Source organism: Notolepis coatsorum (assembly GCF_963971535.1).
Source record: "Notolepis coatsorum genome assembly, chromosome: 19".
In the NCBI taxonomy this organism is placed as follows: Eukaryota; Metazoa; Chordata; class Actinopteri; order Aulopiformes; family Paralepididae; genus Notolepis; species Notolepis coatsorum.
The window spans coordinates 17,496,851-17,510,278 of NC_140183.1; the positions used below are offsets into that span (position 1 = coordinate 17,496,851).

Below are 13,428 nucleotides of genomic sequence, written 5' to 3' on the forward strand. Positions count from 1 at the left end.
GTCATGAGGGGTGGGCTGATAAACCCCCCCCCCCCTTTACTGATTGGCCGGGAGGTGGGACCTCCTGCCCGTCAGTTTTTCGCTGTCGGCCGAGGGGCAGCGCGTCACAGGGAGGGGAAGGGGGGGGTGGGGTTCCCTGGTTCCACTCCCTGTTAGGATGGGTGGGTCACAGGTTTTTTCCCCCGGGCCATGGGATACGTCACTGGGTGCGTTCCTATTGGCCAGGAGACGTCCGTGAGGTTACAGGCTCTGTGCTGCAGACCGCTGTCTTTGTCAAAGTTGGATGATGCGTTGCATTCGAAAACTGTTAGTTTTCTGCTCTGCTCTCTATTACAGTGTGTATTGGGCTGTTGGTCACTTGGTCCAATTATTATTACATGTATCTTTTTCAATTGTACTCACGTGGAGGTCTCTCTGGGGGAACTTCTGTCTTCCCCTCTTATGTGAGGAGCGGAATTGACAGGGTTGCCCTCAGTCGCGTCATATAAGGCCTGTGGCTGTGTCTTATTGACCGGCTTCCTGCTGCTCGTCCCAGACAGCATGGAGGGGACGTCGTCTGGTGTTTTCTTGTTAGAATTCACCATTGATGTGTTTCGGGTTCTTGACGTGCATAATAGCGCTGGCCCTGGGTGCTTCCTATGTGGAACCACTGTTTTGGGCCGGCGCGCCTTGGTTGCCAAATTCATAGAAACGAATTTTTTTTTATGCAGGCGTCTAGGAAGACTCGATGACTTGCGTACATCTCCGGGGGGAGATGACTGAGTAGATCATTACATTGGCGGAGGGGTCTCACGCCCATGAGGTGGGCCGCCAGGAGCAGCGCATTCACGCTCTGTCCATCTTGGTGGCGCCCTCTGTGATGTTTTAGATCGACACGGGTACCTACCCCCCTCTTAGGACTGAGGATGGCGGCGTGACTAGGACGCGGGACTGGTTCTGGTCACGCCGGACCAAGTCAGTTAACCTGTTGTCCGCCGGGGTGCAGATCTGCTGTTCTGGTACCCCGAAGGACTTTGTGCTTTTCCGGGGGGAAAATGCCGGGTCGGTCCGGGCTTCGCAGGGTTGATGTCGTGGATATGTGTGTCATGTGTATGCCACTACGGCTTGCCCATGACAGTGACGTGCTTGGTCCATACTGTGTTGTACCTTGCGCTGTGTTAGGGGGCCTGGTCCTTCTCCATTGTGTCACTCCTCCCTCCCCCTGCTGGGCAGGTATGGGAGGGGGCTGTCGATGTGGTTGCTGTCAACCCCTCTAGGCATCCCTGTGTAGGTCCCGGTCCGCCAGACCCAGGTCCAGACTCATTCCCGTCGACCTGTTGGCCTGGGTTAACCCTTTTGAAAACCGAAGCACTCTGTTTCTAGGCTTTTCTTGGTGGGTTAAGGGAACAACCGCCTCCTGTTAAACTAAACATAGGGGGGTGGTTGGTCCCCCAGTGTGTTGATAGCGGAGTCGACTCTCGGGTTAGGCCGGGCTTGACCCAGTCTGCCTGCGAGTGTGCCCCTGCACCTTTCATGACGTCTGCCAATCATGTCAGCCTTCTCTGCCTCGGCCTCTCTAGGGGGTCGGGTTTTTGTGGAGGCTGCGACATGGTGCACAGCATACCGAACGCCCCTTCCACCGGGGTGCTGTTCTCAGTAGACCCCTTAGGCGCCTGTCTAGTCCGCAGTGCTCCGGGCACGGGTCGAGTTACGATTTTGACCTGTTGCCAGGATTGAGGGATCAACCTCTTTGGGGGTTGTCTCCCCGGTGCGCCGACTGGCCCCACAGTATTGTGGGGGTGTAGCCTCTGTGGAGTGCTTCAGGGTGGCGTGCTCTTGGATTGGGCCCTGTCCGATACGCTGGCGATGTGGGGGGTGGTGTCACTAGTGACCGTCTGGTGGGGTCTCGATGCTGCGGCATCGTTGGCCTCACCAGGCCCCCTTTTTCCGGGGGGTCCTGGCCCTCAGGCTGTTCCTGGGGCTGGGTCCTCCTTCGCGCTCCGCTGCTACAGCCTTGCCAGGGTTGGGTTCTTGACCTTTGACCCTGTGATGTTAGGGGCTTTAACAGGGTTTTTTCCCCTTCCTGTTCGTTCCCTAGTGGCATGTGGGATGCGCGCCTGGAGTAGTTGCGGTAAGTCCCACGATCTGCTCACCCTGTGTGTTGAGTTACTAAACCCTCTTCGCACAGTCGGATCCGATTCCCTCCCGTCCCCCGCTCGGGTCCTCCCCGGTTCTGATGGTTGTGGGGGGCCTCAGCGGGTACATTTGTCGAGCTTCCGCTCTGCACAGCTCCTGTGTTCCAATAGAGCAGAGCGTAAGCTATACGATAATATAACATACGGTTATCCTATAACCATAGTTATATGAGTATAGCGCGCGCTCTGCTCTGACTGAGGACCCCGTGGTCTTCACCTTCAGTGGTGAAAGACTTGGGAAGGAGCTGTTAGTATGGCCACATCTCTGCTTATGTAGAGGAGCGGATGGGGGTGTGGCCAGGCAGATGGGTGTGTACATGTGAAGAAATGTATTCAGTATTAGACTGGATATGGGATATGTTCCAATAGAGCAGAGCGCTCTCTATACTCATATAACTATGGTTATAGGATAACCGTATGTTCTATCAGTTCCGCACTTAAACCCGTCTGAAAGTGGAACCTGGGTGTTACCTGTGTGAGCTGGTTGACCAGAGGCGAGGCGCGGACCAGCTGCAGCAGGTTGCTGGGCAGGCCCAGGCGCTGGAAGTACCACACCAGGTTCCAGAAGATGATGGAGTGGTTGTCCAGGAGCTGGGCCTGGGCGAGCACCGCCTCCCCCTCGTTCTCCAGCAGACTCTCCAGTTCCTTACGCAGCACCAGGGGGCTCAGGTAGGCCACCGACACCTGGGGGGCGCTGCCCGCTGACGAACCCTGCGGTAACAAAGGAGAGGGGGGTTTATACCTAACCCCCGTGTGGCGTTCGGTTCTGTGAGACCCGTTTTCAATGTTTTACCTGAGACTCATTGCCCGTGGCTCATTTTGTGTGAAGAACATACAGTAGCAGTCAATAGTCTGGACACAGCTTCTCATTCAGTTCAACTTGCATTTGTCACATATAAAGTACATGTACATTACAGTGAAATGCTTGGTTCTGTATGAGCCTCCTGCGATTGTGCTTCATACAGTAAAAAAAAGACCAAACACTATACAAAATACAACAAATGCAAAAATGAGGTAAAGACGTTGTGCTAATCTTTTTTGTAATAAATATGGTGTAGTGTTAAAGAGTGTTTAAAGTGTCTAACGTGAATGTTAAAGGTGAGTGTTTAAAGTGAGTGTTTAAAGTGAATGTTAAAGGTGAGTGTTTAAAGTGAATGTTAAAGGTGAGTTTTAAAGTGAGTGTTTAAAGTGAATGTTAAAAGACAAAAAAACTCCACTGGCTCCCCGTCAAATAGAGAATCCCCTACAAGATCATCCTCCTCCTCACCTATAAATCCCTGCACAGGTTGGCTCCATCCTACCTGATCGACCTACTCCACCCCTACACTCCAGCATGTGGCCTCCGCTCCTCCAACTCCGCTCTCCTCACCATTCCCCGCACCAGGCGTTCCACACTGGGAGACCTAGCTTTCTCCGTAGCTGCCCCCAGGCTGTGGAACTCCCTCTCCCCTTCCATCAGAGGCTCTGACACCATCAACCTCTTCAAATCTAAAAACACACCTGTTCACACTTGCCTTCGCGCAACACTGCGCTGCTCCAAAGTAGCCCACCCCCTTACTCTTTTTTTTAAGCTACCGATCCTGTTGTTTTTGTTTTATATTGGCGTTTCTGTTTCTTCCAAATGGACTGCACCTTGCTTCCTTTAAATTTTGATCTCGTTTTACTTTCTTGTTGTTACTGTATATATATCCATATTCTTATCTTATTTTATATAGCTTCTCTCTTCTTATGTAAAGTGTCCTTGAGTCTGAGAAAGGCGCTTCTTTCTCTATATCAAATGTATTATTATTATTATAAAAGAACACTTTTTCATTGAGTGCACAACTATTAAGCTCATATGCCTTCTAGATCGCTTGTAATTGAGATCAAGTTAACATCTGTTAAGTATTTTCTACATGAATTGTCATGGCTTTATTTTGTATTATTTGTCGTGAACATTGGGTGAGTAACAAAACACAGGCGTTAAAAGAAAACAAAGTGAGCGATGAGACACGCTCTGTTCATCCTTTTAGTTCTCTCCGCTGGGCGTTAACAGAGGCTCTACATGAGGTGTGGATTCTGTCACTCTTGGTGGTCAAATCGTTGGACAAGCGGAGATACATCAGGCTGACATGAGCGGTAGTTGTGATGAAGCCGTGTCCTCTGGGAGGATGAAGAGCGCGTCATGAACACGGAGAACTGACCGATGAGCAGCAGCAGACAGTCTGATCCCCCGGAGGGTATATTTAGATTGGAGGCGCCTCTATGGCCGTGACAACGTCACTGAGTTTCATTCACACTCGCGTGTCAAAATGCCGCGGGGAGCTCTGCTGGAGGAGGCACACAACAAAGTACAGTGACTACAAACACCAAACCTACAGTGAAGAGGACCTTCCTCAAGAGAACTTCTCATGATCACTTTTAAACACCAAACCTACAGTGAAGAGGACCTTCCTCCAGAGAACTTCTCATGATCACTTTTAAACACCAAACCTACAGTGAAGAGGACCTTCCTCCAGAGAACTTCTCATGATCACTTTTAAACACCAAACCTACAGTGAAGAGGACCTTCCTCAAGAGAACTTCTCATGATCACTTTTAAACACCAAACCTACAGTGAAGAGGACCTTCCTCAAGAGAACTTCTCATGATCACTTTTAAACACCAAACCTACAGTGAAGAGGACCTTCCTCAAGAGAACTTCTCATGATCACTTTTAAACACCAAACCTACAGTGAAGAGGACCTGTTCTAGTGAGTAAAGATAGCAGATAATGTGTGTGTTTATGTTACCATTGTGTTGTTGCTGTTCTCGGAGTAGCTGCTGGTCTCTGAACTGGAGTCTTCGCTCACACCGTTGCAGTTTTGTCGCTGGAAAACCTCCTGACCACCAGGGGACCTCACTGCACTCTCCACCTCATCCTCTGTATTCCAATTATTCCTTTCCACACTGAGTACAAAAAGCATAGACTTTTCAGGAAGAGTTATGAGAGACACAGAAGAGGGACATCAGCAGCAAATATGAATAGGCATACGCACGTCATTCACGCTATTAGCTAAACTGACTTGTGCAATAGCAATCAACTGCTTACAATTTAGTCATTTAGCTCAACTTACAGATTGTGAACAACATGTCACCAGGAGGGGTACATCTCTGGCAGCTAAGGGTCAGTGGCCTTGTTCGTCAAATAGTATCGAGCTTGAGTGTTACACTCTGAGTGCATAGCAGTACAGATATATTAGCAAGATAGGTAGTAGTATAAGAATAGTAGCATAGTATTAGGGTACATAATAGTAAAAAGGTTAGAGGGTTAGTATTTTTATTTTCTTTGCTTAAATATCAGGAATGTCAATTTCAATATTATAAATAAAATGTTCTTACCGGTAATCCGATGTCTAAACTAGCTAAATCAGTCCCCCAAAAAAGCATGTCATTTGAAGAGAAGCGCTGCCTACCTGCTGACGGGGCCCATGTCAAGGACCTCAGCGTTAAGGAAGGGGACGAAGGAGGCAGAGCAGTAGGGACAGGAGGAGTTGAGGTTGGAGTCGTCGGATGTCCAGCCGGCCATGATCTCCTCGTCGTACACCAGCAAATTACAGCTGCGACACAGCGAGCAGCTGGACATCAGCACCTGAACACAGCACAGTCAGAACTCAGTCTCAGTGCAACACAGAGAGCAGCTGAACACAGCACAGTCAGAACTCAGTCTCAGTGCAACACAGAGAGCAGCTGAACACAGTCAGAACTCAGTCTCAGTGCAACACAGAGAGCAGCTGAACACAGCACAGTCAGAACTCAGTCTCAGTGCAACACAGAGAGCAGCTGAACACAGTCAGAACTCAGTCTCAGTACAACAGAGAGCACCTGGACACAGTCAGAACTCAGTCTCAGTACAACACAGAGCACCTGAACACAGTCAGAACTCAGTCTCAGTACAACACAGAGAGCAGCTGAACACAGTCAGAACTCAGCGAATAAGGGATCTAGGTGAAAGTTGACGAGTGAAAACCAGAAGTCAATCACACTTGAGCATGAACGGCCGTGGATGAGGAAATGGATTTGAAAGAGCTTCTTTTTTTTTGCACGGTTTACCCGGATCTCTCTCAAAGACCCATTTCTGAACGGATCTTTATAAAATTTGGACTTGTACTACATAAGACTTCAGGCTATGGATCCGCTGTGTTTTCCCAGCTTATACTTTTTTTTTTTAATTATATTGCAACCACTAAAGAAAAGTACACAAGTTCAAGTTCAACTAAAGTGCAGACCTCTGTTACTCTATTTCATTAGCACTAAAAGTGATTTTCCTTTTTTGCATTAGTAACTTCAGAATGTTATCTTTCAAAAGAGACTAGGCTCATGCATGTGCTATACGTATAAAGTATAAAGCTAAGCTTTCCATCTTTATTCCTCCCCGACAAGGATTTATGCACCTTTTTACTAGGGCTGACACGGCACTAAAACAAAGGGACCCTGAGAGGTCTTACTAAAATCTTACTCAGTTTGAGTAAAATGTACTCAGTTTGAGTAAAATGTACTGTGTAGACAAGACTAGTTGTAGGGGAGAGGGGGGTTCAGTTGTAACATGAACACAGTAGGGGAGAGGGGGTTCAGTTGTAACATGAACACAGTAGGGGAGATGGGGTTCAGTTGTAACATGAACACAGTAGGGGAGAGGGGGTTCAGTTGTAACATGAACACAGTAGGGGAGATGGGGTTCAGTTGTAACATGAACACAGTAGGGGAGATGGGGTTCGGTTGTAACATGAACACAGTAGGGGAGAGGGGGTTCAGTTGTAACATGAACACAGTAGGGGAGATGGGGTTCAGTTGTAACATGAACACAGTAGGGGAGAGGGGGTTCAGTTGTAACATGAACACAGTAGGGGAGAGGGGGTTCAGTTGTAACATGAACACAGTAGGGGAGAGGGGGTTCAGTTGTAACATGAACAACAGTAGGGGAGAGGGGGTTCAGTTGTGACATAAAAACAGTAGGGGAGAGGGGGTTCAGTTGTAACATGAACACAGTAGGGGAGAGGGGGGTCAGTTGTGATGTGAACCAGTGCATGTGAGCGGATCGGAGCGCGAGCGGCGCGGGGCGCGGAGCGGCCGGTTTTGACGTGAGCGAGGAGTGGGTTTTAAAATGAGTCGGCGCGACGTCCGGAGCGAGAGTTCTCCTCCGCTCCAATCCACTCCAGGCCGCTCACAGTGGTTTAACACTGATGTAATATATACATGCAGTACAATGCCAAAGCAACAGATGGCGATGTACAAACATGAAGGCCATTTTCAACCAATGAGAAGGGTGAACCTGTGATAGGCTGTTCGTTCAGGCTTTGTCACTGTAGAGACGCCCACACTCACTCTAGTTAGAAAAAGTATATCGACGCCATTGTTGTTGACGTTAGCTTACATGCTAACGTTAATGGCAGCGACCATAGCATTGTGGCTCGGCTAGCCTATCATCGCTTAATAGAGATAGTGAATGGATAAACAACGTTATTTAACATTGCAGAATGGCTACAATTACAATGCGGCTCAATACAAACAATTGTTAAGGGGCCCAGGGGGTGTAGACTGTTGTAGTTTGAGCTCATTTACACCATGCTCCAAAAAAAGAAGAAAAAAAACTGCCGAGCGATCTGGCGCGGGGAGCGGGGAGCGCTCGATTCAAGGTGAGCGGGGAGCGAGCGGAGAGCGACTTGGGGGCGGGGTCAACATGAGTGATTAGCGGAGCGGACCAAGCTTTAAAGAGCGAAGAGCGGATTTCTCGGCCGCGCCGATCCGCTCACGTGGTCTGATGTGAACACAGTAGGGGAGAGGGGGTTCAGTTGTAACATGAACACAGTAGGGGAGAGGGGGTTCAGTGTGACATGAACACAGTAGGGGAGAGGGGGTTCAGTTGTAACGTGAACACAGTAGGGGAGAGGGGGTTCAGTTGTAACATGAACACAGTAGGGGAGAGGGGGTTCAGTTGTAACGTGAACACAGTAGGGGAGAGGGGGTTCAGTTGTAACATGAACACAGTAGGGGAGAGGGGGTTCAGTTGTAACATGAACACAGTAGGGGAGAGGGGGGTCAGTTGTAACATGAACACAATAGGGGAGAGGGGGGTCAGCTGTAACATGAACACAGTAGGGGAGAGGGGGTTCAGTTGTGACATGAACACAGTAGGGGAGAGGGGGGTCAGTTGTAACATGAACACAGTAGGGGAGGGGGTTCAGTTGTGACATAAAAACAGTAGGGGAGAGGGGGGTCAGTTGTAACATGAACACAATAGGGGAGAGGGGGTTCAGTTGTGACATAAAAACAGTAGGGGAGAGGGGGGTCAGTTGTAACATGAACACAATAGGGGAGAGGGGGTTCAGTTGTGACATAAAAACAGTAGGGGAGAGGGGGGTCAGTTGTAACATGAACACAGTAGGGGAGAGGGGGGTCAGTTGTAACATGAACACAGTAGGGGAGAGGGGGTTCAGCTGTGATTGAGTTGTTCAGTTTGTTTTGTTGTACGTTTTTTGGAATCGTTTCTCAAAATCACTCTATAGCTTTCAATGGTCAGTAGCCAAAGTAACATCATTAGAATGATTGGTTCTGCAAATTCTAATCTCATATAGACCCTTACAAACCTCAAACGTAAACATTATAAATTCTAATCTCATATAGACCCTTACAAACCTCAAACGTAAACATTCTAAATTCTAATCTCATATAGACCCTTACTAAATTAAAACATAAACATTCTAAATTGGTTCAAGTGTATTTCCTGTCGCAGTGTTTGCTAATACAATAGCAGAGGAAATAAACTAGACCAAAACTGCGTCCATTGACCGAGTCGACATTCATTCTCCCACATTGTTCCATTTACCTCTAGTCCTGCTCCTTCCTGGTTACAGTCCCAGGACCTGCGGAGAGGATACGCCAAACTGGGAGCGTCTGTCAGGTCAATGTCACTACCGACAGACAGAGAACTCTAGGAAGAGAGAAGACCATGTTAGACATATAGGCTATCCACAAAACAACAACACCATGTTAGACATACAGTATAGGCTATCCACAAAACAACAACACCATGTTAGACATAATAGGCTATCCACAAAACAACAACATCATGTTAGACATAATAGGCTATCCACAAAACAACACCATGTTAACGATATTCACATAAACTTAGATTTTTTATAATTAAACGACTATTTGAATATTAAACAAATCTATGCCCATCCCTAATCAGAACCAAGTGCTGGATAATGGACACGACAAACACAAACATCCTCAAAGAAGAAACGTTAGAAAGGTTAAGTCCTCCAGCATCACTTCACCTCTGACGTGGCGTTGACCAGCCTCTCCTTGGCCCTCAGCAGGGTCTCTGCCACCTGAGCCTTGCGGGACTGCCTCTGCTCCGAGGCCCGCCGGCTCCCCGGGCCTGCTCCTCGCCGGTCGTCCACGCTGGCGGTCCGCCTCGCCAGGGTCCGGTGGCGCGTGGGAGTGAGCAGCTGCTGGAGCTTCCCCGCCAGGCCCCCTCGGCCGGGGGACGACGACGGCACGTTGTTGGAGTTCTCGTCCACCACTTTGCTGCTGCGGCTGATGGTGTCGCGCTGCCCTGGAGGCCTGGGGACCCAGGAGCAACAGGTGGTGAAGGGACTGCATTCAGAGAACAGCTTGCATACAAAGCGCTGCACAGTTTGTTCCTCACCATTTTTTACCCGTTCACTCACACATTCATTTATGATAATTCTGTGACCATAAATCACAAAAGCTAAAGTTGAAAGGATGTGTACAGTATCAGTGATAATCAAACCGTAAACAAAGAGGCCTATTGAGATGTTAGATCATAATGAAAAGCTATGTGATTCTATTTTGATGCTATCTATTTTATACTTATTTTGTCTGCATCTGTGCTCATTGAATGCCTGTCTTTTTATGCTCATTTAATGCCCGTCTTTTTTATGCTCATTTTATGCCTGTCTTTTTTATGCTCATTTTATGCCTGTCTTTTTTATGGTAATTTTATGACTGTCTTTTTTATGGTAATTTTATGACTTTTTTTGCTGCTGTGAAGCACTTTGAGATGCAATTCTTGTATGAAAGGTGCTGTACAAATAAAGTTTATTATTATTATTATTATTAACACAAAGACGGCGGAGGCAACCATGCAATATGTCAACCTGCTCATCTGGAGCAGTTAACACTTTCTCCGCCAAAACCGCTGTACAGCGTTATTGGCCGCCATGCGTTGAGCGCCAGACCTCGCTGTAGGGCGTTATTGAGATCAATATTTCATTTTTTCGCCATGGCATTCATAATTCATATATACACCCGCGACGCTGCAGCTGGACCCCCTAGAGGTGACGGCAACGACGGCTCAATACCGCCGCCTAGTGGATGGTCGGGCGAGTTACACTCACCTACAGGATATGGCTGATGTGCGTCGATTAAACTCATCCGGCCGTCAGATATCGTTGCATGACTCCCGACAGACACAATGTACATAATGGATCGCTTTCTAAACTTAATAATCTATATGATTTTGGCGTTTATTGCGACATACAAACCGGAAATGGACCTAGGCGATCGGTGTCGTATACCTGGGATCTTTCACCGCCAGTCTCTTTGACCCACGGTAAGAGGACTATAACGTTATTTTCATCCCAATTGTGAGTTTCCTTGTGAGCAAACCGATCTGATCAATATATCACCCAACCTACATAAAGCATTTACTGATGATCGGGGAATTATAAACGACCCCCCCCCCCCCTTTCCTCCACACATGATGAAGCATAATGTATACCGATCATATAGCGCAGGGGTCAGCAACCTTTTTGACATGGAGTGCCTGTTTGAAATATAGTTGTAACTAGTGTGCCTCAACAATATTCCATGCATCGTAATATTTTTTTCTCATAATCAGTTCTTTTTAATGATAATTTTTACATTATTACATCATTATTGTTATTGTTATTATTAACAATATTATTATGATGGTTGTATCAACCCTAAATCTGAGTTGGGGGGGGGGAATGCAATGCAGACAAACAGCTGCATACAGTGCGACCATTTCACTCACATTTGCCCATTCATTTTTGGACACATCACACACCATCGGTGTGTGTACTGTACGTGTGCTGTCATAGCTCCACCTACAGGCCTAATGGAGAACACCAGGAGAACACCAGGATGTGAATGGAGGGTGAATGTGAGGTATATCGTGTAAATAAGTTTTGATTGATCGCAAGACTACACTGTAAAAAAAAAATTATTAGTTACCAGAACTTACAAATATTGAGTTCAGTTACTGTGCATTAAGGTTTTCAGTTTTCAATCCATAATAAGTTAACAGAAAAATAAGTACACAACCACATTATTTCAACCTAATAAAACTATGTTTATTGTCATTGTTTTAAGAACACAAGTTGACTTGGTAATACTCACATTTTGAGTAAAAAAATTGCTTTTAACATGTGCAATGTTCAATGAAAAATAAATAATACAATTTGTTGATTAATCCCACTGGTCACAATGGTGACCGTAATAATGTTTTTGTTATAAGGCTCTGCAAATGTTACTGAATGATGTAGCAATGTATTTCCAGCTAAATTGAAATAATAAACAAATAAAGGGTCTCAATTAAATATGTGGAAGTAAAAAGAACCTGTGGGAGGATTTCAACAAGATAAATGCGACAACAGTGCAAAATAGTTCACTATAATATTTCAAAGCAAAAAAAAATTAAATCAAAAAAAAATTAAATAATTTTTTAGTTTTTTTTAGTGCTGCCCCCTGTGCCTATGCAAATGCCCCCGCGTGCCTATGCAGGCACGCGTGCCTAGGGTTGCCTACCCCTGATATAGCGTGTATAGGGAAGAAACGGCAATCGATAATCTATATATGCATTTAGGCCTATAACTCACGTTCTAGGAATTACTGCAGAAAACGATAAAAACACTTATATTCTAGAACAGGGGTCTCAAACTCGCGGCCCGCGGGCCAAGATATTTTGCGGCCCGCGCACTACTGTTTGCCGAGTCGTTGCGCGAGAGTTGGACGTTTTATTTATTTTATCACTTGTAGGCTACCATAACGCAGGCTCATGACAGCAACGTTATGTTAGTGACTTGGTTGAAACGTGATTCCGGAGTGATATGATATCAAGTAAAGTGGAAGCAAATGCATCCTCGCTATCTCTCCTCTGCGAGCAGTGCTGCGCGCTGTCCGCCTGCACTGCCACATATGTCTGTCTGTGTGTACGGGTCTGGTCCAATCACATATGCGTCCCGTCAGCGTTTTTCCCCCTCAGCCACAGTCTGCGAATCAGAGGCAGAGTAGGGGAGTAGGGCGGGTCTTCACGGACTGCATGTCGTCTCTCTCTTTCAGTTCAAATCGGAGCAGAGTTGAAAGCGCATCTACAGTAAACTCACTCCCAGTTTTATCTCTGTGAGATAAATGTAGCTATTAGCCTATTTTCGCCAGCAGGCAGCCAGCAGAAAAATATGGCATTTTCAAAGATGGTCAGTAAAAGAAAAGTCGACTGCAATTCAAAGGTGAATGGACGGAAAAAGTCCCAGCCAGGGGCGTAGCTGGAGATTCTGGGCCCCATTAAAGAATCAATTTGTGGGCCCCCAATCTATTAAAAAATGTGGGGCCCCCAATCTATAAAAGAATTTGGGGCATTTATTTATTGATGAAAACGCATAATATGGTTTTTACCTATTTTTTTTATAAACAGCTTTGTGATAGAATAAAAAAAATGCACAGTGCATTTCCATAGCTGTGGATGAGTCCACTGACACCACTGAGAAGCCTGAAGAACCGTTCATGTTCTGAAGAACTGTTCATGTTCTGAAATGTTATTGCTAAAGATTGAGAAGATTGGATCAGTTGTACTTTTTTTTTGAATACCGGTACTTGAAACCCTTTTTTTGTGGAATATTTGATGCAGCCCAGCCTCACCCAGACTCTACCTCCAGCGGCCCCCAGGTAAATTGAGTTTGAGACCCCTATTCTAGAAGGTATTTTTGTATGAATCTATGAATGAAAAAGTATAACGTTCCCACATCCTGAACGATAGACAATGTTGAATGGGCCATAGTAATGTCAATATAGCAATAAAATTAAAAAAGTTATAGCCCTGCAAAAAAGGTGAGCCACTCCATAGGCTTACAGTGGTGGCAGACTGGGTATATTGATGGGTATAACCAATGGCGGGGAATGTGTTAAGGGTCAAGTGTCTTGCTCAAGGACACATTCGACAAGCCCGGGAATCGAACCGGGAACCTCC

At 46.6% G+C, this 13,428-nt stretch overlaps 1 protein-coding gene across 1 annotated transcript in view; it reads right to left on the minus strand.

Moving 5' to 3' along the window:
* The window catches only part of dennd4b (DENN/MADD domain containing 4B), a gene marked incomplete at its 5' end in the record, with an annotated part of 93,422 nt that overhangs the window by 19,619 nt on the left and 60,375 nt on the right, over positions 1-13,428 (minus strand). Inside the window, 5 exons of the mRNA XM_084336825.1 lie at positions 2,646-2,885; positions 4,946-5,102; positions 5,609-5,784; positions 9,019-9,123; positions 9,473-9,761. Coding sequence (XP_084192951.1) covers positions 2,646-2,885; positions 4,946-5,102; positions 5,609-5,784; positions 9,019-9,123; positions 9,473-9,761 — 967 coding nt within the window. The remainder of the gene's footprint in view (positions 1-2,645; positions 2,886-4,945; positions 5,103-5,608; positions 5,785-9,018; positions 9,124-9,472; positions 9,762-13,428) is intronic.